Source organism: Cryptomeria japonica, chromosome 10 (genome assembly GCF_030272615.1).
Source record: "Cryptomeria japonica chromosome 10, Sugi_1.0, whole genome shotgun sequence".
NCBI classification, from domain to species: domain Eukaryota; kingdom Viridiplantae; phylum Streptophyta; class Pinopsida; order Cupressales; family Cupressaceae; genus Cryptomeria; species Cryptomeria japonica.
In genome coordinates, this window is record NC_081414.1 from 277,465,528 (window position 1) to 277,493,176 (window position 27,649).

Sequence of the window (27,649 nt, forward strand, 5' to 3'; positions counted from 1 at the left end):
TATGCGCCCAATATTTTTGAGCATATCCTATTATAGATTGTCATACTTTATCTTTATCAATTGATCCATCCGCCTTACACTTGTTTTAAAAAAAATACTTGCAACCAATAGGTTTACAACCTAGTGGATTATCAAATTTTTTTAGAAGAGTGTCATACTCGATTTGCATAGGCTTCCTCCACGCTGCTATATTTTTTACTTCTTTAAAGCAAGTTCGTTTTGAATCTACTATAATATTGATTCCATCAATAAGCTCCAAGTTACCTTTTTATAAGATTGAGCATGTTTCCTTGTTTTGTATGAACCTCTTGTTCTTGTCTTGCCAATTTCATCGAGTATCAAATTTTGAAGAATTTGGTGGACTTTTTTCCCCACTTCTGTGAAGGTTCAAGTTGAACTATTGGTGCTTCCCTTTCCTTATAAAAACTCCATGATGATCCAATTTTTATGTGGTTTCCTAAAATTATTCATTATATGACTAAAATCCTTCATGAGAGGGATTTCATCTTAGACATTCATAGTTAGAGATGCCAAATGTAGTTCTAAATGACTTCTCCGCAATAAAGCGAGCAATTTGACAATAATGTTCTTTTAAAGGGACAAACTTGTAAATTTTTTAAAGGTATTGTAACTAACATTAACATTGACAATATTTTTTGAGGGTCAACAAAATATAACAATACAGACAATAAGAAATTTCTCATTGGCCTCATCATACAATCTAGATACTTTTGAAGATTTAGAATACCCTAGAAAAATTCATATATAACTTTAATGATCCAACTTAGTTATTTTCTCCTTGCGAATTGAAGCATAATTAACGTGGAACTAAAAATCTAAATATATCAAAATAGATGAAAGATAACCAAACTCACCTTCATATTGAGTCACTAAGTGCAGAGTATGAAAGACATCTATTGCATATATAAACTATTGTTCTTGCTACTTCTACCAAAAACTGTATCTATATTCCTTTAAAATATAACTTTTTGATATACGTATTTAATATAACTATATTATATTTGAAATATCACTATAGATACCTAAAGATATCAATATCAAAATGGTTATTAAATTTGTTAAAAAATATATTTTCAAAATAAAAATAATATAAAAATCAAATTTTATTTCCTCTTTATAAAGAAATAATACCTATAAACATAAACTTAAAAACTAGTAACAAAGAAAATAATAAATAAATGAACATCAAAAGAAATATATAAATTAAAAAGTAAAAATCAACTTCACCTTTTCCTCAAGATCAAATGCCTCCTTAAATAACTGTTCTTTCTGAAACAAGATACCAAGGAAAAACAATGTCAATCCTACTGCATTTTTATTTCAAAAACACTCTAAATGTTTAGGAAAAGCGATAGTTGTGTTAATATTTACATCTTAAATTTGTACCTTTTCAGCTCGAATTTGTTTTAATCCAACTTCCAACTTAAATTCTAACTGTTTTAACTCTGTTAGCGTTAACGTTTGCAGGTCTTCTCCGTGCATGCGCCTACAAAAATTAACCAAGCTCTGAATCTACAAAATAAAAAACTCAGGTAATTAATATATTCACACATAAAATAACGTGCATCCATGTCTTACCTTACAGACTGCTTCATGTCTTCAATCTGTTGATTCATTCTTCTCACGTCCTGATTCTCACACTCGGTGGACTATGAAAAAATTGTTAGTCTGACATTGACTGTCAGTACCTCTTTCAAAATCCTAAGCAAAATACTGCATTTCTTACTGTTTCCATTACATACCATCTAATAATCAACCGGCAGTTTAGAGTTGTTCCTTTCTCTTATTTTAAGACGTGTTAGAATATTAGTAATTTATTATAAAAAGTTTAATATTTAATGTATATTTATATCTAGATTTGAGTATGAAAATATATTTAACAATTTTGAGTATCTTTCTACTTTTGTTTATTATTGAAGTTTTCCAGTGTCTTTCATTGAGCAGATGAGTAAGCAAGTTTTAGACATGTAAAAATAGTAGTATTCAAGATATATTACAAAACAGTCTATCATAATAAATGTTTAAGTGTTCTTAGGAATAGGTGAGTTGTAGGTAAATGAGTAAATTAGGGGCAGTTTGATTGAGCCAATTTAGGAGAATTCTTTTAATTAACAATTTTATTAAAAACAGGTTAGTTGTAGATTAATTAAACAATAAATCAACGATAGTTTGGATTGAATTAATTACAATTTTTTTTAATAATTTTCTTATAAAATATTGGTAGTTAAATAAATAATAAGAAGTGAGATTCTTCATATTTATTTTGATTCATTTCAATTCAGATTTTTTATATTTATTTTAATTCATGGTATCAAAACAACTCTAAACAATCCAATTGGAATATAGATCAGTTGAAGTTAGTAGAGGTATAGAGTTTGAAGCAATGTATCAAAAGATCCTCCAAGGAGAGTAGAGCAATTTGATGGCACTCGATTCAATCTCTAGAAGCTCAGAATGAAAATATTTTTGCTAAATAAGAACATGTTCAAAGTAGTTTAAGGGATTGAAACTAAATCTACTTATGATGTAGATTTGATTAGTAAGTAGGAGGCAAAGGAAGGTAGGGCTCCTTGTACACATTTAAATGATAATGTGGCTTTGCATATGAATCAAACAACAACTAAGGATTGGGATCAATTGAATAATATGTATGAATAATCTGTATGAATCAAAAGATGTGAGTACAAGACTATATCTATGTAAAAAGTTAGGTCTCTTAAAACCTAATTGGAACCATGTGTATCAGTGATTTCAAAAGAAGATGAGACTATCACTTCTTAGTAGTTAGCCGAAGTAATATTCTAGATTGGCTTGTACATTGACCACTCTTGAGGCTAACTTGGATTTGCACTTGTTTGAATAATGCGGTTCAAACAGTTCTCTTTCAACACGAGATAGGAGCAAAATAAAGAAAAAAAATGAAGGCAAAGTTCAAGCCAAGTGCTTTCATTGTGAGGCTCTAGGTCATTTTGATTAAAATTATCGGTATAGATAGAAGAGGTAAAGAAAAAGGAAACTAAAGCTAATATAGCTACAACCAATGACGGAGAACATTTGTTTATGGCTACCAAATCTGTAAGGAAGTTAAGGTCGCAAAACAACTTTCTACACTAATCTTGAGAGGAAGGTAGTGCAAAAGAATTCAATATCTTTACAATACTTACAAAAATTAAATAGAAATAACACAATAGCATTCATTCCATAACGCAGCGATTTACCTAGGGAAAACCCTATCGGGAGAAAAACTTCACACTCCAAAACCTGCCCAATATATTATCAAAAAATCAATAACATATTACAATATACTTGTAGAGAGAGTTTCTCACAGGAGTGTCACCAACCACAGATTTGAAGGTAACTCAATAGATAAAAGACTCTTACACACAACCTCCATCTCATCTAGCTAATATATAGGAGATACAATATATGAAATTGTCAAACAGTATTACAAAACCATGGGTTAAAACCACCCAATAAAGTGGCACCCATCTTATCTCCAATCGAAGATGCCCTATGATGTGTCAAGCCACACATCAACATGTGTACCTCCCTTTTACAACTCATTCATGTGTCCAACACATTTTTACATTTCCTAGTTTAGAAGACCCAACTTCTAGAGGCCATAATTTTTGAATCAAGTGTCTGATTGACACATCGTTTGAAGCGTCGAAAAGCTTGTGGTATGCTCTATCAAGCCATAACTTGCTACATCAGTTTTGGACACTTTAAAGCCATTTTGGAGCCTCTAAGGCCTTCAAAATTGACTTTTCAATTTTTTTAAAAACAAAGACTTTAATATCTTCAAATCTAGACATAATCTTGGAACAAAAATTTACCGGCATGCTTATCTATCCAATTTGAAGTTTTAAGGAAGTTTAGAGACCAATTCATGCTCATATGAAAACTTACTATAATAGTAACCTTATGTAAATAAAAGATTCGAAAACCATTTTCCTAACAAAATCTCTAAAATATAGTGTTCCAAAGTGTTGGTCATCAAACTCAATGCAATATGACACTTAAGGGAGGTTGATTTACATCATATAAAGAAGCACCTAAAGGAAAGACTAACTCTTTGAGATGATATTAAACATGAGATTATAAAAGATAAAATAGATTTTGAAGGGGCCCCAAAACCTTCTACAACGACCACCAATTGCTAACAAAAGATAAACATACTAAAACCAACAATAACAACAAAAAACAAAACACGCAGCCAAGCAACAAAATAGGGCAAAATAGCGAACCAACCTACTATAAATCTTTTAGAATCTTGACGGCTTCCATGTCCTTCTAAATAATTTGGTCATGCATATACATGACCTATTTAAGGTAAAGGATGTTGCTTCTATGGCTAAGCATCTAAATGCTTTTACATGATTATAATCTAATTACACTCCATTGGAGTAAATATGGAGGAGGATTGTTTCGTGAACTTTTTATGTTCTTTTCTAGACACTAAGAACCACTTGGTGATGACAACCAGGAGTGCTACCTCTATATTCAAAATATGTGTTGTAGATTCACCATTACTCCTAAAGAATATATGGAGAATCAATTTTGAATCAGGCAAGGAGGCCCTAGGTATTCATAGAAAATTTAACAAAAAGGCTATGAAAAAAATAAGTCTATATCCAAATACCACAGGAGATTTCAATCTTGGTAAGTTCAAAGAAAAATATTTCAATTGTGGCAATCCTAGCTATTTAAAAAGAGATTGAAAGAGAAGAAGAATAAGAGTGATTTTGATGATGAGTTTGAAAAGTACTCCAATGATAGTGACACATTTTTTATGGCTTTATCTACACCCATAAGACAATGTGTGGCTTATAGACTCCAATACCTCTTTCTAGATGGTCTCCAACAAGGTTAGTTCTCAAAATATTTAAATAGTATGATGATGGGAAAGGGTACCTTCGATATGACTCTTATGTGAAGACTATTTGTCATGGAATAATTCGGATCAAATTCACTAATGGATAAGTGAAGGGCATAAATTATGTACTACTTATCTTAGTTTGGTACAAAACCTACATTCTATGAGTACACTTAATGATTTCAAGCGTGTAGGATATTTTTTCTAGTGAAGGGTACAAAATGGTTAGAGGGGATATCATGCTTGATAAGAGTATCCAAATAGGCACTCTTTTTATTTGGTTGCATAGATGGTTCAATCTAATAGCTCTTTTACAATACCTATAATGAAGAGATCTGGAAATTCTACAACTTCACCATTAGAACTAACAGATAATACAAGTGGTGCCTCCACTTATGATTGTCACACTTTATAGATACCTAACGATGCTAATGCTTTGGAGACTAAGCTACTAACTAAGAAGACAATGTTATGCAACCAAAGGATTGACCACACAAGTAATAAGGTCTAAGGGCCTTGATAAATAAATACCTTGTAGAGGGATTATATGATTCTATAATATTCATATTAATTTTTGTGAGCTGTATTCTTATAGAAAATAAAATCACATTTTGTTTAAGTCAAGTTCTCATAGATCCTTTAGGGTGTTGGACTTTATATACACAAATTTATTTAGTTATGGTAATGTTCCTTAAATTATAAATTTTTATATTATCTATCTTGCATTGATGACTATAGTAAAAGGAGATGGCTATATTTTCTCATAAATAAATTTGAATTCTTCAATCATTTCAAAGAGTTTAAGGTTCTTGCTAAGAATCAACCTACTACTAATATTAATAATTTAAATCCTAGTAATGGTGATGAGCTTTGTTTGAAAAATTTCAACAATTTTTGTAAAGATCATTAAATGAAGAAACATAAGACAGCTCCATACACTTCTTAGCTCTATAGAGTTGTAAAAGGAATGAACATGACGTTGATAGAGAGGACTAGGAGTACATTCAATGGACTTCGCTATACAGACAAATTTGGGTAGAAGCACTTGCCACAACTTGTTACCTACTTTGCAGATCACCTATATCATCTTTTGTTGAGAAGATACCTATGAAGATGTCATCAATCAAAAAATATTCATAGAGGACTTTTTAAGACTTTTTATAAGGCATATATACATGTGCCTAGGGAGAAGCAATTGATGTTTAGAGTTTTATAAAGCTATATAATGTATTTTCATTGACTATAGCATCAAGTGAAAGAAAAAGATTTGGTTAACTATGGTTGAAACTTTGTGTATAGCAGAAGTTGTAGCTTTAGAGAATTAAACCTTCTTCCATAGGATAATATGTAGAGAAGGATGAAAAGGAAGAGATTTCTGACGATATCTGAATTTTGAAAAACAGAGTTTGGATATGCAAGATATGGCCCCGAAAGTGCGAAAAATGAAGGCTTACTTTGGAGGCCTGCTACGGAAAAGTGGTGTAGAATCCACAAAAACCACCACCAGATTCAAATTGGCGTCAAAATCAAATTCTTGATGATATCGTCTTCCCAATTTTGACTTTGTATGAAGAAGTTAGAGCAAAAAACTGAGACTAGGTCATTTTGGGTTTTGAGCTAAAAGTAGACACAACAATAATTAGTTGAGGGGTGCTAAATATAGGAAAACCCCCAAATTTAGTAGGATTGCCCAATTCCGCTGATGTAGGTGGATGTGACATCCTAGTTCGCAGGTTTTGAAAGTTGTTTTTGTTAAAGATATTAGAAGCCCATCATAAAGTTGACCAAAAATCAAGGGATCGAACCAAGAAACTGTCCAACCACACATGAGATTGTTGCAACTTGAGCAATGATGAACAAGAAGATTGAAGAGCAAAGTTTGAGTGGAACCTGCAATGAATTGCTATGTATTGATGATCAATTGATATGGTACAATGTACGAATGAGCTCGCTTATATAGGGAAGAGATGGAGTAGTTACAACTACCCTATGACAACATTAAATGCATAATGCTGACTCATCTCTATCTAGAATGACACCTAAGATAGCTAACATGAACAACATTATATGATTGTTTCCTGTGTTAACTATCATAAGTAAATTTAATTAGAGTAAATCGAATAAATCTAATTTACTCCAACAAGTTTGACTTTTCATAAAATTCCGAACCCCACTTTTTTTTAAAAAGGTACCCACGTGAAACATTAAAAAAAAGAGTCCAAACAAAACATTGGCAAAAAATTTGTAAAAATAAATTAACGTCCACACAAAAGTTCAACGAATTTTTGACCTTATGTCTGCGCAATCTACTAGCATACGGATCCGTACGAGGGTATGGATTTCTGTGTGCAATCACAAAACCCCAAAAACATTGCAGAAAAAATTTCACCTTTGATTTTGACCATTTGCAAGGCAATTTTAAGGTTTTTGGGCCTTCCAAGCATGTTGGTGACCTCTGTTTTGCACCAAAGTGCCCTAACTTTTTAACTACTCCCATATGTCGCCTTGTTTTTTGTGCCCACACCCAATTTGACCAAATTTTTCAACTACTTAGATTTAAAAATAATTACTGATCTTAGGCTTTTTTGTAGTTACAGACGTGATGGCAAACTTTGTTTGAGCCCAAAGTGCACAAAAAATTCACCCTAGATTGCATCCCTTGAACATGCAGATAAGAACTTGATAGAGAAGCTCTAATACTATGTATAAGTTGATGATCAACCACAGGATCTAAGATTCATCAACAAGCAAAATACCCGTCACACAAAAGAGATCAAGCAAAAGATTGTATGCTCAATAAAACTAGAGAATTCTATATTATTGCACAAAACAATATTGGAGATACAATTACAATAAATGAATGAATCCTTATAAAGGATGAATGAAACTCTAGGTGCAAACCCTAATGCTCAAATTAGGAGAAATAAAGCAATAGAAAGTAGGATCTAAATTAAGCTCAACTACAACTAAAACTAGTGATAGACAAAAAAGCTCTAGATAATACAAAAGTACCTAAGTTTAGCTTAAGTGAAAAACTAATTAAAGGGCCTAACTAATAAATAATTAGATAAACGTCCTAATTACTAGAATAGAAGTGATGCAATGTTCTACAAAGTGATGATGGATGAGGAGAGGGTTCCATTGAAGAAAAATGCCATATGGGACTTTCTATGTTTTCCTGATTGAAAAAACCCGTAGGATGTGAATGGTTGTTCAAAAGAATGATTGAATTGTATAGGAGTGTTGATGAGTACAAGCAAATATTAATTGCAAAGGGCTATTCCTAGGTCAAGGGAATTGGTTATGGTGAGATTTTATCTCTGGTTTCATAGATAACCTCCACTATAATGTTCTTATTATCTATTATAACAATTTTGACATTAAGACTCAATAGATGGATGTGAAGATAACTTTCCTTCATAGTGATTTGGAGAAAGAAATTTAATCCATATAATCAAAGTAGTATATTAAAACAGATAAGAAAAATTTAGTTTGTCAGAAGAAGAAATCTTTGTATCATCTTAAGTAATCACCTAGGATGTTGTGCCAAAAAATTGATTCTTTTGTGTTGGAATTGAAGTTTTTGAGATCTACATCAAATCACTATATTTATTCTAAGATCAATAGTGATAATTTTTCTATTATATTATATTATATTCGTGATATATTTTTCAGTAATAGTAAGGACTACATGCCCCATTATGGAAATTTAGCTCAAATGGCTTCCCTATGAGATTAAGTAGCCGACATGTTATACATATGTAGTAGATAAAGTGCCCACAACCTATTGCTTAATCATTATATGTTCTTAAGCAATCACTAGGATACGGTGCCATAAGTTTGATTCTTTTATATTGGGATTATGGTTTTTGATATATAAATAGAATCATTACATCTAGTATAAGATGAGTAATGATTGTTTCCTTGTCATCACATTAATACGTTCATGACATATTATTTTCAATAATGGTGAGTACATAATTTATGAATTGGAGTATCAAATGCTAGCATAATTTGATAGAAAATACTAAAAGGTTGTTAGGTACATCTTTTTTATGAATATCAAAAGATATAGAACAAATAAAAAGATTTAGTTGGGTGAATGCAAGTATGTGAAAATAACGTTGGACAGCTTCAATGTGATAGCTTGTAGACCTTTATGTGTTCTAACTAAGATCAATAAACAAGTGTCCACCTTCTAGTGAGATAGAAGATAAAGGCCAAGTACTTTATGCTAGTTCTAGTGGGAGCTTAATGTAAGCTATGGTTTGCACTAGACAAAATATTGCCTTCATAGTGGGAGCCTTAAGCTAATTCATGAGGAACCCTAGCAGAATACATTGGAATGCAATGAAGGTCTTCGAACATTTAGAATGTGCATTTGAGAACTCCATTTGCCATCATGAAATTTTACAAGAAATTTGATCCTAGTAACTAGTCATAGACTCATGAATTCAAATTAGGTTGAGGATGTTAACAACAAAAGATCCACTAATGGATATGTTTTCACTATGTTTGGTGGAACAATTATTTAAATGATCAAGTGACATGTTGTGGTCGCTTTATCATTATATTAGTAGATGAAATGGTAGCTATTGATGCTTGTAAGGAAACCATCAAAGTTAAATGTTTGTGATCAAATGCAAGGTTGTCACTAGTAGCTATCATAATTCTCCATGAGAATCAACGTGCCATATATCCAGCAAACAACTCAACCCTTTATATGAGAATGCTACATATCAATGTATATTATCATTTTTTGATAGTATGACACAGTATTAGAGGGAGATGGAGGGGGAAATTGACACTTCATAAAATATTCCAGATGCATTGACGAAGCTAGTGAGCATTGAAAAGTTTAGGTGATTGTATTAGTCTATGGGCCTATTGGCCCCTAACAACTAATTCATAGTTTTGGCAAACCCTTTTCTCTTACAAGTTATTCAAAATTTGGAGAATATTTGAAAGTTATCTCAATCTTGCTCCAAATAGTAAGATTATATCAATATGATTTTTAGAGTACAAAATAGGAAAAAATCAATTTGTGGGCTATTGAGGTCATTTTTGGATAAATTAAATAATTTGATTTATTCAGAATCAAATCATGACGATCAATACATATATTTTTCAAGCTCTATAATTTTTTTAAGAAGAGATAGAATAATTTCTTGGATCAAAAGTTATGCCCTCCAAAATTTGGGTTTCATATATTGAAAATATAAAAACATTCATGATGCATAAAAGATTTTTAAGACAAAGTTGCACTTGACCAAGTTATGACATGGTGTGTTACATCACAAGGCATCATTGATTAGAGATAATGGATCTAAAAGTGAACATCTAAGTTGGTGGGCTGATTATGATGAGCATATGGTAAGTGCAAGAAATCTGTCATTTTTTGATTGTGGACTCACCTATGAATATTGGTATTGGATTTTTAATTAGATATTTGGCTACCATATTTTGGGTGGTTGGCCCATGGTTCCATAATTATCATTTGATATAACTACAATTATTACATCTCCTATTTATCGGTGCTTGAGTTAGAGGTTTTGATGTGAGTTTTTTAGGCATTAATATGTTGGCAAAATTTCTCTGAATTTGTAGTTGGTCATACTTTGATAATGACTTAAAATTTGCTCATGCTTTGTAACCTATTATGCCTTTTTATTTTAATTATTTTGATATTGATTTTTGTTTGTTTAGGATTTTTCTCGTGAAAGGGTTTTCCCCAATAAGTAATTGTGTTACGGTACTATCTCTTTTATATTTATTTCATTACAATTATGTGATTATTTTAATTCTTGCACATACCTCCTCTCATAGATTAGAGTAGGAGGTGTATTTTGTACTTCTTTATTTCAAAAATGACTAGTAATCATCTACAAGCCTTATTAGTTCCTGCCTTTCTAGAAACTATTGACGAGGGCTAGATTTAACTTCCGAATAATTTTTTTGCTGTTCCAACCAATCCTGTTTCATACAAGAAATTTCATCAAATGCAGTCTCCTTTTTTGCAATGTTTAGATTATTGAAACTAATCAATTTTTAACCATAATGGATTACTAAAAGAATTTTATGTATCCTGATTGGCTCAAATTATTTGAGCGATATAACTCCTTCACGTGAAACGAGAATTATCTTAAATGCCTAAGCTGCTTATTGGCTAGTTATCTCGTCACTGCAAGATTGCAGAAGGGAGCAGGTTTCCGCTGTGTTTGGGGGTGGGGGATGTCAGACAAGCTTTACATGCTCCCAATGCGAGTGCCAGAGAACGCACATCTCTCAAGAGCCTGCTCTGGGCTTTGCAGGACTGCAGACATTTCAAGGTGATGAGGTTGCAGATAACAAACACAGGAGGCTGCAGACCAAATGAACAGTTGGCAATAAGGGTTTTTTGTTTGATGCATGCAAAGAGAGGTGGAGTGTGTTGGATTACTCTTCCCTCATGTTTTGACGCAATTGTCACTTCTGAAATATTTCTGATGTTGTTTTGAATGTCAAAACTGCTTTTAACAGATATATTCCGATTTATTCGGCTCTGAGCCATTTTTTGTCTGATATTTTATGTATTTTGTTCAAAAATCTTCTAACCTGATCAATATGTCTGCTGTTATACTGCTGGTATCCGCTTGTAAATTCGGTTGGAAAGATGAGTGCATATATACAACTTCAAAGGGAAGAGCAACCAGAGATTTGAATAAGGCAATAACTGAAAACCAAAAAGAAACTGTAGCCACTACCTATGTATTATAAAAACAAAACAAAATTGTTCTGCCAAAACGAATGCCATTTGTTCACAAATAAAAAAGATAAAAACAAAACAAAATTGTTCTGCCAAAGCGAATGTCATGTATTCACAAACAAAAACAAATCAAAACTAATCAAAATTGTTCTTCCAGGATTGGCAGGAACTTCGCTGCCTTGCAGCTCTTGTTTTATAAATGATTGAATCGCTAGAATATTTATATGCTCAAATTTGAACCATTATCCTATCTTTTTGAAGTTGAACAATATCTAATTAAACTATAAATTAAAGGAAAAAACAAGCATACACACTAGAATTTATGTTTCCCTTTGGAAACCCCTAACTCAGGGGGCAAAACAAGGAGTACTTGTCAAAATATTTAAGATTAAAAAAAAAGACTTTTTTCTTGTTGCTTAATTTAACATGATCTTGTTAACGATCATATCTTATATTTTATTAGCTTTATTTGTATATTTGTATTGTTTTCATGTCCTTAGTTAGATATGACTTATGATAAGATACCTTTGGTACTGCATATCAACATGTGACTTTGAACATACGATATGTGGTTCATGTCACAATTTTCATGTTGTGATTGCATTTACTTTTACATTTTCCTTATGGAATTTGAGAATAGTACAAAATAGGGAGTGACTATGACCCTTCTCATTATGTCTATAAAGAATATTTCTTTATTTTCCTTGAGTTCAACATCATTGGATGTTTTGATTATCCTTAATTTTCGTGCTCCTCATTTATCATATATTCTATTATCTTATCTTCTAAATTTGTTTAGCGTTTTTATTAAGCCATTTTGTTGTAAAGTGTATTTTTCTCATATCTTTCATTTTTTTTCATCTTTTAGAGTATACCTTGTGTCTTTACACATGTAATGTATTATGTTTTCCTACTTGAGCGCATCTCCTTTATAATTACCTATCTCAAACTTTCATACTTGTATCTTTAATTATCTTATTTGATTATGTGACATCTTTATTTACACGGGGAATCTCCTTCATGTTTATATATCTGGTGTCTTACATTTATCTTATGACATGATCTTATTTTATGATAGTTATATACACACAAGATATTATCTTATAAATTTTACAAACTCATATTAGTTATATTTTATGATGCTCATCTTATTGTTCATAACGATTATCATGCATACATATTTTACAATTCCATGTCCATATTTTCACATGCTTATATTTTTATAACCTATATAAAATACATGTATGCTTACCATGTTTGCTTCTTAGATGGCTTTACTTTATTCTTAAATCGTCTATCTAGCATTCAAGTTATTTCTTCTTCACCCTCACCATTGAGAGAACAATTTGTGGAATCTTTGATGGCATACTCTTATACTTGGGGGGTTAATCAATATAATATAAAAAAAATGTTTTTCAAATTAACAACCACAATAATATCAATTACATACAATATCACTCACATAAAATCTAACAATTATGCAACACAAGAAGAACACAATATTTATGTGGAAACCCTTACAAGAGAAAACCACAACCAAATATTACTTATATGAAGCTCTCTTACAAAATTTTGAGGCACCAACCTACTAGACACACCAATCCCCATAATTCATAGAAGCCAACCCCCATATCTCAACACCAACTTAGCAAGAGACATCAATCTCCTCATTAGGAAGCACCAACTTCCAAAATAAAATTTCACCTTCTTAGATGTTGCTTCTTCAATGAATGATGGATAATTAAAACTCTTTTTGATCTTGTACACCACCTTGAATCTTGCACCTTTGATGAGTGTTGTATAAACTTCTTCACAAAATCTTCCTTAGATCTACTTTTAGATCTACTTTTGAATTGGCTCTTATATCTGCTCTAAATTCTATAATCACCTTAAAATGTTTGATTCAAATCTGCAATAATTCTCCTCTTAGATCTGCTATAATGAACTGAAAATATCTGTTCCAAATCTACAATAATTCTCTTCTTAGTTCTGCTATAACTCCTTAAATATCTACTCCAAATCTGCAATAATTTTCTGCATAGTTATTCTATAACTCCCTCACAAATTCTGCCTTGATAACCGTCTAAACTTCCTTCTCACTCAAATATGTTGATGAACATATGATGTATATTTTTATCTTCTACAGTACTCTTCACAAACCCCAAACTTCATTTATATATGCTTAGAGAGGGGTGACTCCTTATAAAGACATGTCATTAACAAAGAAGGGCAACTTTACATTTATATGCACCCTTTCAAACTTGGGCACCAAAATGGAGGAGGTCGGAAAGCGTTAAGAGCTCAAAATAATTAATAAATGTTGCTCCTATATTTCCCATGGGTCGGCATGCATAAGGAATAAAATGATGACTTTATGCAATAAATATTCCCCATAATTGTACATATATATGATGTAACATTTCCACATAATTTTCCTTCAAGTATTTCTCCTCCAGGTCTATTCAAAAGAAAATGATTATTATTGTATTGCTTTCATTTTTAACTCCTACTTTATGTCATTTTGCAAAAACAATTTAATGGTAGCAATCATGTTCTCTCTTTGACATCGACGACAAAAATATTTCCAACAATCTCCCCCTTTGTCATTGATGGCAACCCTATAGAGAAATAATATGTGAATGTATAATCCTCTCCCTTACTCTAATGCTCCCTCTTACTCTTAAACGCCCCCTTTGACATAATGGAAAAGGAAAATTTAATAATTTCAAAAAGAAAAGTCCCTCTTTTTGTAATACTTCCTCTTGACAACAATGGCATCATTTTTCCCTTTTCAATAATTCTCCCCCTTTTTGAAATAAATGTCAATGAGATGCTCATTAAACCCTCATATTGGATATGGACAAGTTCATCAACCTCTAGAATATCTTATCCACGAAGCTTGAAAGATATTGCAATGATTAGCTCCCCCTAAATTCAAAGTTCTCCTAATGAGCTACTCTCTTCACATGAACTACTTTGTTCAATGGAGTGGAGGCTTCTCTTATGTTTGTGAAAATTCTTCTTCTCATTTTTACCATGCTTATGGCTCTTTTTATAATTATAATGTTTGTTATATTTCTTACTACTATAATATTATTCATCCTCACTATTTGCATATGGGTATTTGGCAACAAGATGTCTTACCTTTCCACAATAAAAGCATTTGAAAGGTAACTTACCTTTATACTTGTCTAGTTGTTTACAAAGTTTCCTTACAAAATGATCTTCCTTTGTATCCAATTCATCACTAGAGCTATCACTTAGATTAGATTTTTTATTCTTCATCTTCTTGGAGGCTTTAAAGGTTCCCTCTTGCTTACATGGTTTTTCTTCTTCAGTACTCATTTCAAAGGTTGTGAGTGATGACTATTGATGAACAGCAAATACCCCAACCGGTACTGAGAAGGGGGGTGAATTAGTACGAGCAAAAAAACTTTCTCAACAACTTATCTAGTTAACGCAATACCAATTGGTTGTCACCATTACTGAACTTAACAATGGCAAACTGGTTAAACACAGTAAGACATCAGATACCATAAATTGATAAGTCTGATCATTTCAAATACGATCAATACTAGATATCAACTTCACCGATAAATATATGCATGTGGTATACTAGAAATACCATAACCTATTAACTCTGCATGCATAGTCTTTCAACCAAATACTTCATAAACATCACATGAAAAATGCATAACACATAACACAGACTTTTCACGTGGAAACCCAAATGGAAAAAACCACAGTGGGGATGAATACCCATAAGCTTGTTTTTGAACTCTTTTGAAGCTTGCTCTGTTAGGAGCCTAGTTCGGTTAAAGACTTTACAATAAGGTTCTGCTAGGAACCAATCCTGTTAGAGATCACCAACCTAAGGGATGGCTATTTACCCTGTTAAAGGTTGAAACCCTTTTAGAGGTTACTTCGCTAGAGGATTTGAAGAACTCGATGATCTTGAGTCACCTGGTTACAGGTTTTACAATGAGCCTGTTAAAGCTATCCTGTAAAGGGATTTTCCATCTATTGAAATGATTAGAAGACAACAGGAAAAGACTTTTGATCTGATAACAGCACTACATGCCAAGGCAAATCCTTTTCATTTCCTCTACTCTGCAATCACACTCTGCAGTTTTCCTCTTACTAGTCTGGCAAGTATCTCATCACTCGGATACACATACACTTATTTGCCAACAACTTTTCAATAACAAACATCATCGACCTTCTAGACAACACATAGGTCGGTAGCATAAACCCTAAACCCTAAGCATCTTAGGTTTACAACACAGGCGGTCCAGTCATGACCATCCAAACACATTGCATAGAGTATTACAATTTCAAACAGATCACAAGACAATCTGCATCGTTCATTCATCACCGCTCATGGGAATCAGTAACCCATCACACTTTCTTCTCATACCACTAAGAAGAATGATCATTCTCGAGGTAGACTTCAAACGCAGTCGATCTTCTCATATCTCAATCCTTCACGCGCATAGGGCTCACGTGGCACCTCGATCTCATTCATATCTCTTAGCTAACTCATCAAAGAGTATCACCGGTTGCATCGCACAAGCTGGATCACCAAACCGATAACCATAGAGCTGAGACTGCCAATCTGTAGTCACACTTAGTGAAACCCTGACACCAGTTCACTACATTTCTTCATACCTCTTCATACCAGTTCACTTGAACTTTATTGACATCAATGACAACATACATTATCATCATATCAACATACCGGTTCATCATATGCTAACAATATCCAACAATGAGAATCCCATGAAACTCATCCATTTTGAGTATATCAAGATCTTCCATCTCTTTGCTAACAAATACTTGGACATCAAACCTCAAAGGAAGAGATTTTACAACTTTTTGCACAATAATTACATCCTCAACTTTTTCTCCAAGGTCTCTAATTATATTAATAATTTTATACCTACATTAAGTAGATAGGTTGCAATATATTTATTCCTTTATATTTAAACTATAAAATTTCCTTAGATATGTGTTTGAAGATTGGCTTTCTTTACCTTATCATCTCCAAAAATAAAATTAAGTTTGTTGGGCCACATTTCCTTCACTGGCACAAATTGCATAAATTTGAATTTTTTTTAATTCCAATAGTATACACAAAACTGTATTCATAGTTTTGACATTATCTTTGTTAGTCCTCTTTCCAACTCGATCCATTACTAGAGAATTCAAAGAAAAATATCCACCTAACACCAACTGCCAAATATCAAATCCAACTAGCATTAAGTACGCATGCATTCTTATTCTCCAAAAAGCTTAGTTTATTCCATAAAAAAGTGTAGCCCTATTAGAGAAGAAACCTTCTTGGAAGGCCAAATTAGTGCTCTTGAGATCTTTCTTCTAGCGATTAAGCTATATACTTTGAAGGAACCAGGTTCGATACCAAATTATGAACACATTTGTACAAAGAGAGGAGGGGGGCTAATCAATATAATACAAACATTTTATTTTTCAAACTAACAACCATAATAATATCAATTTTGCAATGTCATTCACATAAGATCTAACAATTATGCAAAATGGGAAGAACAAATGATTTATGTTCAAACCCCTATATGGGAGAAAACCACAACAAAATATTGTTTATATGAAACTCACTTACACATTTCGTAGGCATTGAAATGATGAAAATAGTCTTTACCTTAGAAATGCAAACTAAGAACTATTTCCGAACCCTTTTATTGGGGAAAAATCAATTAGGCTAAACTTCAATGCTATAGAAGAGTTGAGCACTATGACTGATTGTTCTATTTTGAATTGTGATAAGATATGATTACGGTAAGAAATGGCATAAAATTGACAAGAAACATCATAAACAAACAAATACAGAATAGTTTATCAAAATGTAAACTTAGATCTATAAATGAGATGCTGAAAGGAACCTATGATTGACATCTAAGCCTAAAAATATTGGAAATGTGCTAGGAGCATTAGTCCTGGATGTATTTCCATTAGCTAAAATTCCAGAGTCTAGATCGAGATGCTTCGTAGATTACTCTCTGAAATTCGGCACAAAACGTGACAAACAAATGTGCTAATCGACATAGTCCATAAGTTTTCACCTAATCAGAATCTAGAACTATGTCTCAGTCCACTCTTTGCAAATCTATAACTTTCAACTGTTGAATATATAACATGGACACAAAAAAGAGAGAAATGTTATTTTGTATAGGAGTTTGCCTAAGTCAAACCCTAGGTAGGAATTAACCTCTACTACAACAAAGGATGATTAGATAAGAGCTTACCCTTGGTAGTGCAAAGGGTAAATCTAAATTGAAAAACTGAATGGACAAAATTAGACCTAAAAAATTGATGCAATAACATGATAAATCATAAAAAAATTCATCATCAAAACATACTTGAGGATAACTTGTTGTAGCTTGTCCATCCCTATCCACAAATTTGTTTTTCAATGAATTAGGAATGGTTGTGATTTGATTGTGATAGGATGAAAATTAACTAGAAATGATCCCTTTATATAAGTTTCTCAAGATGTTTTCACTTTTAAGCCAACTTCCAATAGTCATATCAAAATATTAGGATGGGATCACAAATGGCAACAATCAACACTCTGACATATTCAAATTTGGACCCCTTTTGGAAGGACTAGTCCACCCAAAAAAGGGAAAACTAAAGGTGGTTGCAAAGTGCACAAGCTCAGGACATAAGATCGGGTCACCTCATAAGCATATGATGACAATTTGGATGTTATAAGGCCAAAATAGGCTAAAAAAAAAACCCAAAAGCAGGCACACTAAAGCAATGGCCGAAAAAGAAGGATTGATTACTGTAAGGGGTTACTATTGGAATCAAGGAACACTGAGAGGGGGGGGTGTGAATCAGTGTTCTGCAATCTTTGAGATTATTAATCTGATTCTTCAACCACTTAATACAAATCAATAAAAGAAAGATGAAAACACATAAAGAAAATATCCACAACACCATAACACCAACATTTATACGTGGAAAACCCGGTTAAGTGAAAAACCACAGTGGGAACCTACCCACAATGAGATAATACCATGTTAGGAGTAAATGAAATATTTCAATGGGGGATGCAAATTCATTCAAGCACACTACCTAGAACTCACTGCTCAAATTACAATAAGGGCTACAACCCCGGAAGGCTCACTACCTTACAAAATGATTACAAAAGATTACAAGAAGGTTTGAACTATTGAATAGCATCAACAAATGCCAAAGTATAGTTCCGGTTAAGCACAAAACACAATCTTACTCTGCTAGATGCTATGTTGCTCTGTTTTATTGTTCTGCTATATTTCGGAGCACAAATCCTTCACATGAAACTGTGCATAATCACTCATAAACACTTTTCATACAATCACCGATATCAAAAATGACAATATCAATCACTATTATGTATCCGCAACATGAAATTAGATCTTTTATATGTTGGCCCAAAAACGCATAACATAGAAATGAAATGTGTATACCAAGTCAGCTCAATCCGAACTCAAATGCATATACGGAGAAAAAAGAATTGTCCACACACTTCCCATATGTCGGCTAATTATCCTCAAACACAATTACAACCATCAAAATTACTCTACACGATCCGCACAACGAATATCCACACCTTACTGCTGATGAACACTATTCTACTCAAAAACCTATATACCGGACCTTCCAACTTACTCAAGAATCACCATCGAAGGCCACAAACCTAGAATAAGGTAGATTACACATTCACAATGCTTCCCAAAGATCCGCAAAGAAAATTATCCAACAGAAATGAAGTACCAACCAAAACAATGTACACTGTCAGATGTCCTGTTCAAACTCACTCGACCTCACCATAACTCAATCTGTCTTCCGGTAAGAATTGCGGATGGAATATCTAACTCCAATTGCCATCAATGAAAACATCTGATCATCTATGCAGTGTCTCTTGCCAACAATCTCTCCCTTTGGCATTGATGGCAACACTTAGTGAAAAATGACCAAGTGTCGGACCAAAACCAAAATACTATATACACTGCAATACTCAAAAAATCTAACAGTCAGAATCCAAAATTCAAAAACTCCCCCTAAGATCAGCATTTTTCACTAATCTATACTCCCCCTTTGACATCAATGGCAACGGTAGGGTTCTAGAAACCAAAATTCGAGCCAAAATTCTATTTACATATGTACACAATCCGTACTCATAAAAAACTTAAAGATATCTACATAAGCATTCTTCAATGAATTCAAATGGTTGTCCCAGCCTTTCTTCAGACACTCCAAAACAGTTATAAGGCCACTGAAAAGATAGGCTTGAGTTTCAACCGGTGTGAGATCTATCAATGCATCTTGCAAAGCACTAGGCATGATATCCAACTTTGGAGTTATGCAACTCCGAAGATCACAAACTCTCGGAATGATTATTTCCTTATCATGGCTCAAATTCCTAATCTTCTCAAATAATGATATCACTTTATCCCCATGGCTAGCCACAGAAACTGCCAGTGGATCAATCGACAGAGAGTAATAATGCATCATACATACTCTTTACACAAGTATCAAATGTGGCTCTACCATCAATTATCATCCTCTTGAAAGTCCGAAGCCTCTTAGCATTGGACTCATTCCGAACCTTCACTTTAGCAGATTTCTCAAAAGACTCTAAGTGATTGTCCACAGAGTTAATTAAACTCTTCAACTGACCGGATGGGGTGTCTGATATATCCTTTAGAAATGTGGGCATAAGTTTCTCCAGAACACCGGATGCCAAGGTTACCAGCATACTGTCTTCAGTGTTAGACTTCAAGAGATCCTCACTGGCCTTAGCTTGACCAAATGACGCTAGTTGAAGCTTCTGGATAGGCAATAGAGAGGTGAGGTTAATCAGACCTTCCACAAATTCTGGATAATCTACTATCAACTTGCCCTTCACTGCCTTTGCAATGTCTCTTACTTCCGGAATATATTCTTATTTGACCTCAACCTTTTCCTTCACTGCATCCTTCTCTGTTTTTGCTTCAGTTGGAGGATTTTGAATATCCCCAACCTCATCTGCTTTTCCGTGTCCCTTATCAGCAGCATCCACATCTCCAGCACCTTCCAAATCATTCATCTCTGTCTGATCAGCTGTCTGCACTTCCAGAATAGAAGTACCATCCTATGTCTGCTCATCTTGTGATTGCATGCTCTGTGTTCCTGGATGAGTATCATCTTGTCCTTTTTCCGAATTAACTTCAGACTGGTTCTGTAACAAAACTTTTCTCAAAATTGCTTTGTCTTTTATGACTTCTCCTAGTTTCCCTATCATTATCTTATTTACTCTAGTTTTACTTGGGAATTCATTCTTAGCTAACTTAACTATTCTTTCAGTCTCCTCCTTGGATATGACGGAGCATAAATTTACTAATACATACTCTCTTAATCTCTCTTCTCTCGCTTTTGCAGTTACTCTCCTCATACCCAATACATCATACAGACTCTTTGGTATTTCAAATATTAATTCAATTAGAGCTTTGCTATATACGTTCAGATATTCAACAATAGCTTCCTCTAATGATATTTTACAATTCACATCAAAATTGTCATACCATCCTGTCAGAGGCTTCAAATTACCATTCTTTTACTACCTCATTTACAATTTCATTCAAGGACATAGGAGGTTTAACTTCAAATTTTTCTTGCTTCGATATCTTATCAATTCCAGATGATTTTGGTTTCTTACAGGATTTTGCTCCACCAGATGGTTTCTCCTTTGTGACTTTAGAGGCCTTTACCTCCTTCACCGCTTCATCTGACTCAGTTTCTTCATCATCCATAGTAACAAATCTTACTGTCTTTCTCTTCTCTCCCTTACTGGATAATTTGACCGATGATTTAGCTATTTTTGCAGAACCGCAGGAGGGAGCAGAGCTCCTTGATAGTGTTGATTTAGGTGTTGATGCTTCTGGTTTAGCTTACTTCTTAACAATCTGCTCTTCAGAAAGGATGTTCCTCTCTCTTACCTTCCGAACCGCCTCTTTAGAAATTCCAATGCTCTCCACATAGGCTTCTACTTCTTTCCTCACCTTCTTCTGAATCATCGACTTCATGAATTGCTAGTGCAGCTTCAAGCTCTTCTCTGTATATGTACCAAATCTATCTTCCGAGGGATCTATCGGCTTTCTTAGCAAGTGTTGTGCATATAGTTCCAAAATCTGCTCATAAACTTCATATCCCATAGGCACGATCCATGAAGTTCTTCGTTCAACTCCCTCCATCAAGCACTGGTCAGTGTCTACCATGAAACAGATTGTGTCTTGATATTTCTCTATAATTGAGTTGGGCATTCTTTCCCTCTCATGCATCTCTTTCTAAAAATTCTTAAAGTATCCCCACAGGTTAGCATTTCAAATTTTAGAGTCACCGAAGTTATATAAATATTCTCTGAATTGAACACCTACAGGTCTGTCAAAGGCCCACTGTACCAGACCAACTCCCGCAACTTCATTCATAAAGTAGAAGAATAAACATAGGATCAGAGTACCATACTTTAACGGATGTTTCTTGTTCTCCTTTATCTTCTTCATGTTTTTCAATAGCTCACTCTGAAGCAGTTCATAGAGGTCACACTTTTTATCTTCCCTTATCATTTCATATGCAACATAAACAACTGTTTCGGAAACATAATTCTCTCTGACAAAATAGTAGACCTTATATCCAATTATCATTGACGCAAATTTGACATCATGCTCCAAGATATCATTGATAGTCATCTCTCTACAGTCGAACTTAGATCGGGTTGCATTTGTAACAATCTCATTCTTTACCGCCTTCAATGAGGGCAACTCTCTGGATGAACATAACCCTATCACAACCTTAATAACATTCGTTGTGATCTTGTAGAGCTTGTTCAACCATATGAACTCGTCATGCATTCGGCTCAACATGTACTGGACCCACTCGGGTTCATCGAACATGTGGAATCGGACAAAGTGCGCGAAACCCTTATCTTCCAACAACTAGAATTCTAGTTTAAGTGTTGAACTTCCGTCGGATAACTAGTTGTTATAGAGATTTAACAAATTAGAGCTTCCCAATTCCTTGATATAGCAATGAATGTAAACCCTAACATTCTCAATATGCAATACACCGTAGGGGACCGATAAAAACACACTCTTTGGATCATTCTCAATGGAGATAAATGAATGGCTTTTGAAATCAGGCCAGGCTCTCTCTGTGATATCAACAACCAATTGGGTAGCAGTACCAGATGCATCCATTTTAGCAATTTCAATTTTCAAACCGAGGAGTTTCACCGATAAATACCTTTACCACCAGATTCGGTTTTCGCTTTGGAAGTCGCTTTGATGCTTGATCTCGCTTGTCAATATTCTCTCAGAGCTCTTCAAACACTATCGCCTCGAATGAAAATTAAGTGATTAAGTCACTTTTGTCTTCTGCATACCTAACTTTTTTATTGTTATAAATGCACTTTGCCCTAATACTTCGGGATACTCTGCATCTTCAAGAATTCCTTTCCGGATCTTCAAATCTGCTCATACTCTTCCAAAAATCCTTCAAAAACATCTGTCATCACCAAATGCAACTTCTACAACCTGCCGAAAACAGGCACAGATCTCAAATAGGGGATTTATAAGATTTTCATAACCGGATGACCTGGTCCAGCACCGGAATCAAGTGCGGATCCACTTCCTGCTTCTGAATCAGTGTTCTTAACCCATGTCTTCTTCATCTAATCTCTGATCTCTTCAATTTTTGCTTTGCCCTTATAATCTTCCTTCACACTCTTGTTCTTATCTTCCGAACCCTTCTTATTCATATTTATGCTTCTATAGTATTTTGCAGTATGACCGGATTTGTTGCAAGCATAGGAAACAACATTTCCTTTTGTAGGCATAAAATTCAGTTGATTTCCTCTTGATCTACACTGATTAGCAACATGTCCAAACATACCACATGCATAACATTTGACATTTCTCCTATTTTGAAAATTGTTCATCACACTTCTGCATTCATTTGACTTATGACCATACTTATTACATTTGAAACATTGATGATGCAGTCAAGGTAGGGAGGTCCAATGAAGGGTCGCCCCACCTTGCAGCCTGAAACAATAACACCATAAATAACACCAGAAACCAATTCACACAACACAAGATATAACCAAGGAAAACAGAAAAAGAGCAATCCTTGTAATAATTTATTGAATTACATATGCCCTCAACCTTTACAAATGCTAGACCGCAGCCCAGGATAACAAAATGATTCAAACAACTTAATTTCCTGATCCGGTAGGTCATATGCCTTTAACTCTGTCTTCTACTCTGTCTGCTGATTCGGACCCCAGTCTGCTGTACCAAAACACCTCAGTGCCTCTGAAATCTACATCTCTTCTAAATCTTATCTTTTCGCGAATCTCTGCCCCCTTAAATCAATCTCTTCACTTCCCCTATATACCATTTGCAAGCCTCGACAACTTAATCAAGCCGACCAAAATGTATCGGTTTATGATGAAATGTGTAAACACAAACACGTCAGCCAAATCACCAAGAACACCTCCAAAAATTCTTATAACTTCGAGCGGACCCCCACGACCATCGGCAAGGTCCAAAACAACACTCCCATATGATCTACAAGTCACGGAAACCATCTGCAACCCAATTCTCCTTCGCCCCACACACTGTAAGAACAACCGGTAAGAACACACCAACACCAGACCAATACCAGAATCGATATGTCACCAAAATCAATTCCAAATGCCATGAATTTCGAATATGTTTAAGTCAAGTATCTCTAGATGCTAAATCAAGATTCGTAGCTTTAAATTCATAAATATGAAGAAATGCAACAATCTCCAAGGTCACATCCTCAATAACCAGAAACTCCATGGTCAACTACTCCAAGCGGATAAATTTCCCAGATGCCCCTGCATCAATTGACTAGAGAAAGATGGACTGATCTTATTCATTCTATTTTAGCATTGACTAGCCATATGACCAAATTTATTGCAAACAAAACAGTTACCATTGAACTTATGAGCATTAGATTGCCTTACCGGATGCCTTCCTGAATTTTTCTTCTGTTGTGCTGCTTTGGTATTGCCTTGACAAGATCCAAAACTTTCACCTTTCTCAAATCCAAGACCTCTTGTGTCATTAGCATTCTTCTAGCTTTCAAGCATCTCATCAAGCTTGGCTGAGCTGATTCTGAACTTCTCCTCGTACTCATTTGCAACTTCAAGATCATATCTAAGAAGAATGATCTGCCTTTCAAGATCTTCCTCATGTTGTCTAGAGTCTTGCAGGTCAAGGTTTAGTTGGCCATTCTCACAATCAAGTCTGCAACATTTATCAGATTTGTCTTTCAGTAGCTGAGCAATATTTTCCTCATTCTTCTTCCTTTCCTCAATCTCCTTTGTTAATCTCATCACTATAGATTCCATCTCATTCTTCTGGACTACATTAGCTCTAGCAAGTCTCTCGCATTCTTCTCTCTTTTCCTTTAGGGCTATTTCATCAATGCTTTGACTTTCTTTTTCTTTCAATTTATCAACAACTTCCTTTCTCTTCTCCCTTGACTTGTTCAGCTGATCTTTCAATGATTCGATGAAGTTTTTAGCATCTTTAAGGTTTTCTTTTATTTGTCGCACCTCAACTTGGGCTTGATCAAGATCCTCAAGTGCCACAACAAGCTGATGTTTGAGACTACCGGAATCCATTGATTCACTTTCCTAGATCTTCCTCAAGCTATTAGGCTTCTTTTGAGGAACAAGGCTCTTATACCAATTGTTGGAATCAAGGAACACTAAGAGGAGGGGGAAGGGAGGGGGGGGTTGGGGGGTGGGAGTGAATCAATGTTCTGCAATCTTTGACATTATTAATCTGATTCTTCAATCACTTAATGCAAATTAATAAAAAAAAGATGAAAACACATAAAGCAATTACCCACAACACCATAACACCAGGATTTATACGTGGAAACCCTGATTACTTGGAAAAAACCACGATGGGAACCTACCCACAATGAGATAATACCCAATTAGGAGTAAATAAAATATTACAATAGGGAATGCACATGCATTCAGGCACACTACCTAGAGCTCACTGATCAAATTACAATAAGGGCTACAACCCCGGAAGGCTCACTACCTTACAAAATGATTATAAAAGATTAGAAGAAGGTTTGAACTATTGAATAGCATCAACAAATCCCCAAGTATAGTTCCCGTTAAGCAGAAAACACATAATCTTACTCTGATCTGCTATACTACTCTGTTCTACTGTTCTACTATATTCCCGAACACAAATTCTTCACATGCACACATGAAACTGTGCACAATCGCTCATAAACACTTTTCATACAATCACCGATATCAAAACTGACAATATCAATCGCTCTTATATATCCACAACATCAAATTAGATCTTTTAAATGTTGGTCCCAAAAGGCATAAGACACAAATAAAACGTGTATACCAAATTGACTCAATCCGAACTTAATACAACTACAACCATCAAAATTACTTCGCACGATCCGTGCAACGAATATCCACACGTTACTGTTGATGAACATTGTTTCACTCAAAAACCTGAATACCAGACCTTCCAACTTACTCAAGAATCACCACTGGAGGCCACAAACCTGGAATAAGATAGATTACACATCCACAATGCTTCCCAGAGTTCTGCAACACAAAATATCCAACATAAATGAAGTACCAGCCAAAACACTGTACACTACTGGATCTCCTGTTCAAACTCACCGGACCTCACCATAACTCAATATGTCTTTCGGTAAGAACTGCAAATGGAATATCTCACTCTAGTTGCCATCAATGACAACATTTGATCATCTATGCAACGTCTCTTGCCAACAGTTACAACTTATGACACTACAAGTACCAACCTACCAACGACACCAACTCCCCTAGCTAGCACCAACTTAGCAAGATATACCAATCTCTTCTTTGCGAAGCACAAACTCCAAAAAAAAAAGTCCCACCTTAGATATTTCAACGAAAGATAGGCAATTCAATCTCCTTCTTTAATCTTGTATGTCTTCTTGAATCTTGCACCTTTAATGAACGTTACTTATATAAATTATTTCACAAAATCTTCTTCAAATCTATTACTAAAATGGCTCTTATATCTGCTCTAAATTAATCTACTATAATCACCTTAAAGTATTTGCTTCAAATATGCAATAATTCTCCTCTTAGATCTCCTATAATCACCTTAAAATATCTGCTCCAAATCTGTAATACTCTCTTCCTAGTTCTGCTATGAATTTTTAAGATGTCTACTCCAAATCTGCATTAATTCTTAGTTCGGCTATAACTCCTTTACAAAATCCGCCTTGATAACCTTCTAAATTTTCTAACCACTCAAATATGCTGGTGAATATATGATATATCTTTTTATCTACCACACTAATCTTCACCGAAAACGAGAAAATTTATTTATACATTCTTGACGAGAGGTGACTCGTAGAAAATACCTGTCATTTATAAAGGAGGACAACTATCCATTTATATACACCCTTTCAAATTTGGGCGCTCATCTTAAGGGGTCAGCCCCTTTGAAATAAATATTAATTTGTCTATTTTTAAAACTTTTGAATTCTAACTAGGGAGCCAAAATGGAGGACGTCGGCCAGCATTAGGAATAAAAATTCTGACTTTAGAAGCAATAAATATTTACCACGATTTTGGGTATAGTGATATAACATTTTCACACAATTCTTCTTAACAGATTTATGCTCACTGAATAGCTTGCTTTTCTGACTCTCACCTTATGTCCTTTTACTACAACAATACAACAATATAACGTCAGCAATCATGTTCCCTCTTTCACATCAATGAAAATAATAATTTCACCAATCTTCTTTCCATTGAATACATGTTCTTACATCTTGGTATTTCATTTATTGATTCTCACCTAACATTGTGCATTATAGTTGTTTCTTGAGCTACATAGTAATATTGTTCATCTCACATTTTATCCTCTCCT

At 34.1% G+C, this 27,649-nt stretch overlaps 1 protein-coding gene across 1 annotated transcript in view; it reads right to left on the reverse strand.

Annotated features, from left to right (window-relative positions):
* LOC131035504 (MADS-box transcription factor 23) overlaps window positions 1-27,649 on the reverse strand; it is a 141,011-nt gene that overhangs the window by 56,204 nt on the left and 57,158 nt on the right. Inside the window, exons 3-5 of the mRNA XM_057967217.2 lie at window positions 1,600-1,670; window positions 1,408-1,507; window positions 1,249-1,290 (exon numbers count right to left, since the gene is read on the reverse strand). Coding sequence (XP_057823200.2) covers window positions 1,249-1,290; window positions 1,408-1,507; window positions 1,600-1,670 — 213 coding nt within the window. The remainder of the gene's footprint in view (window positions 1-1,248; window positions 1,291-1,407; window positions 1,508-1,599; window positions 1,671-27,649) is intronic.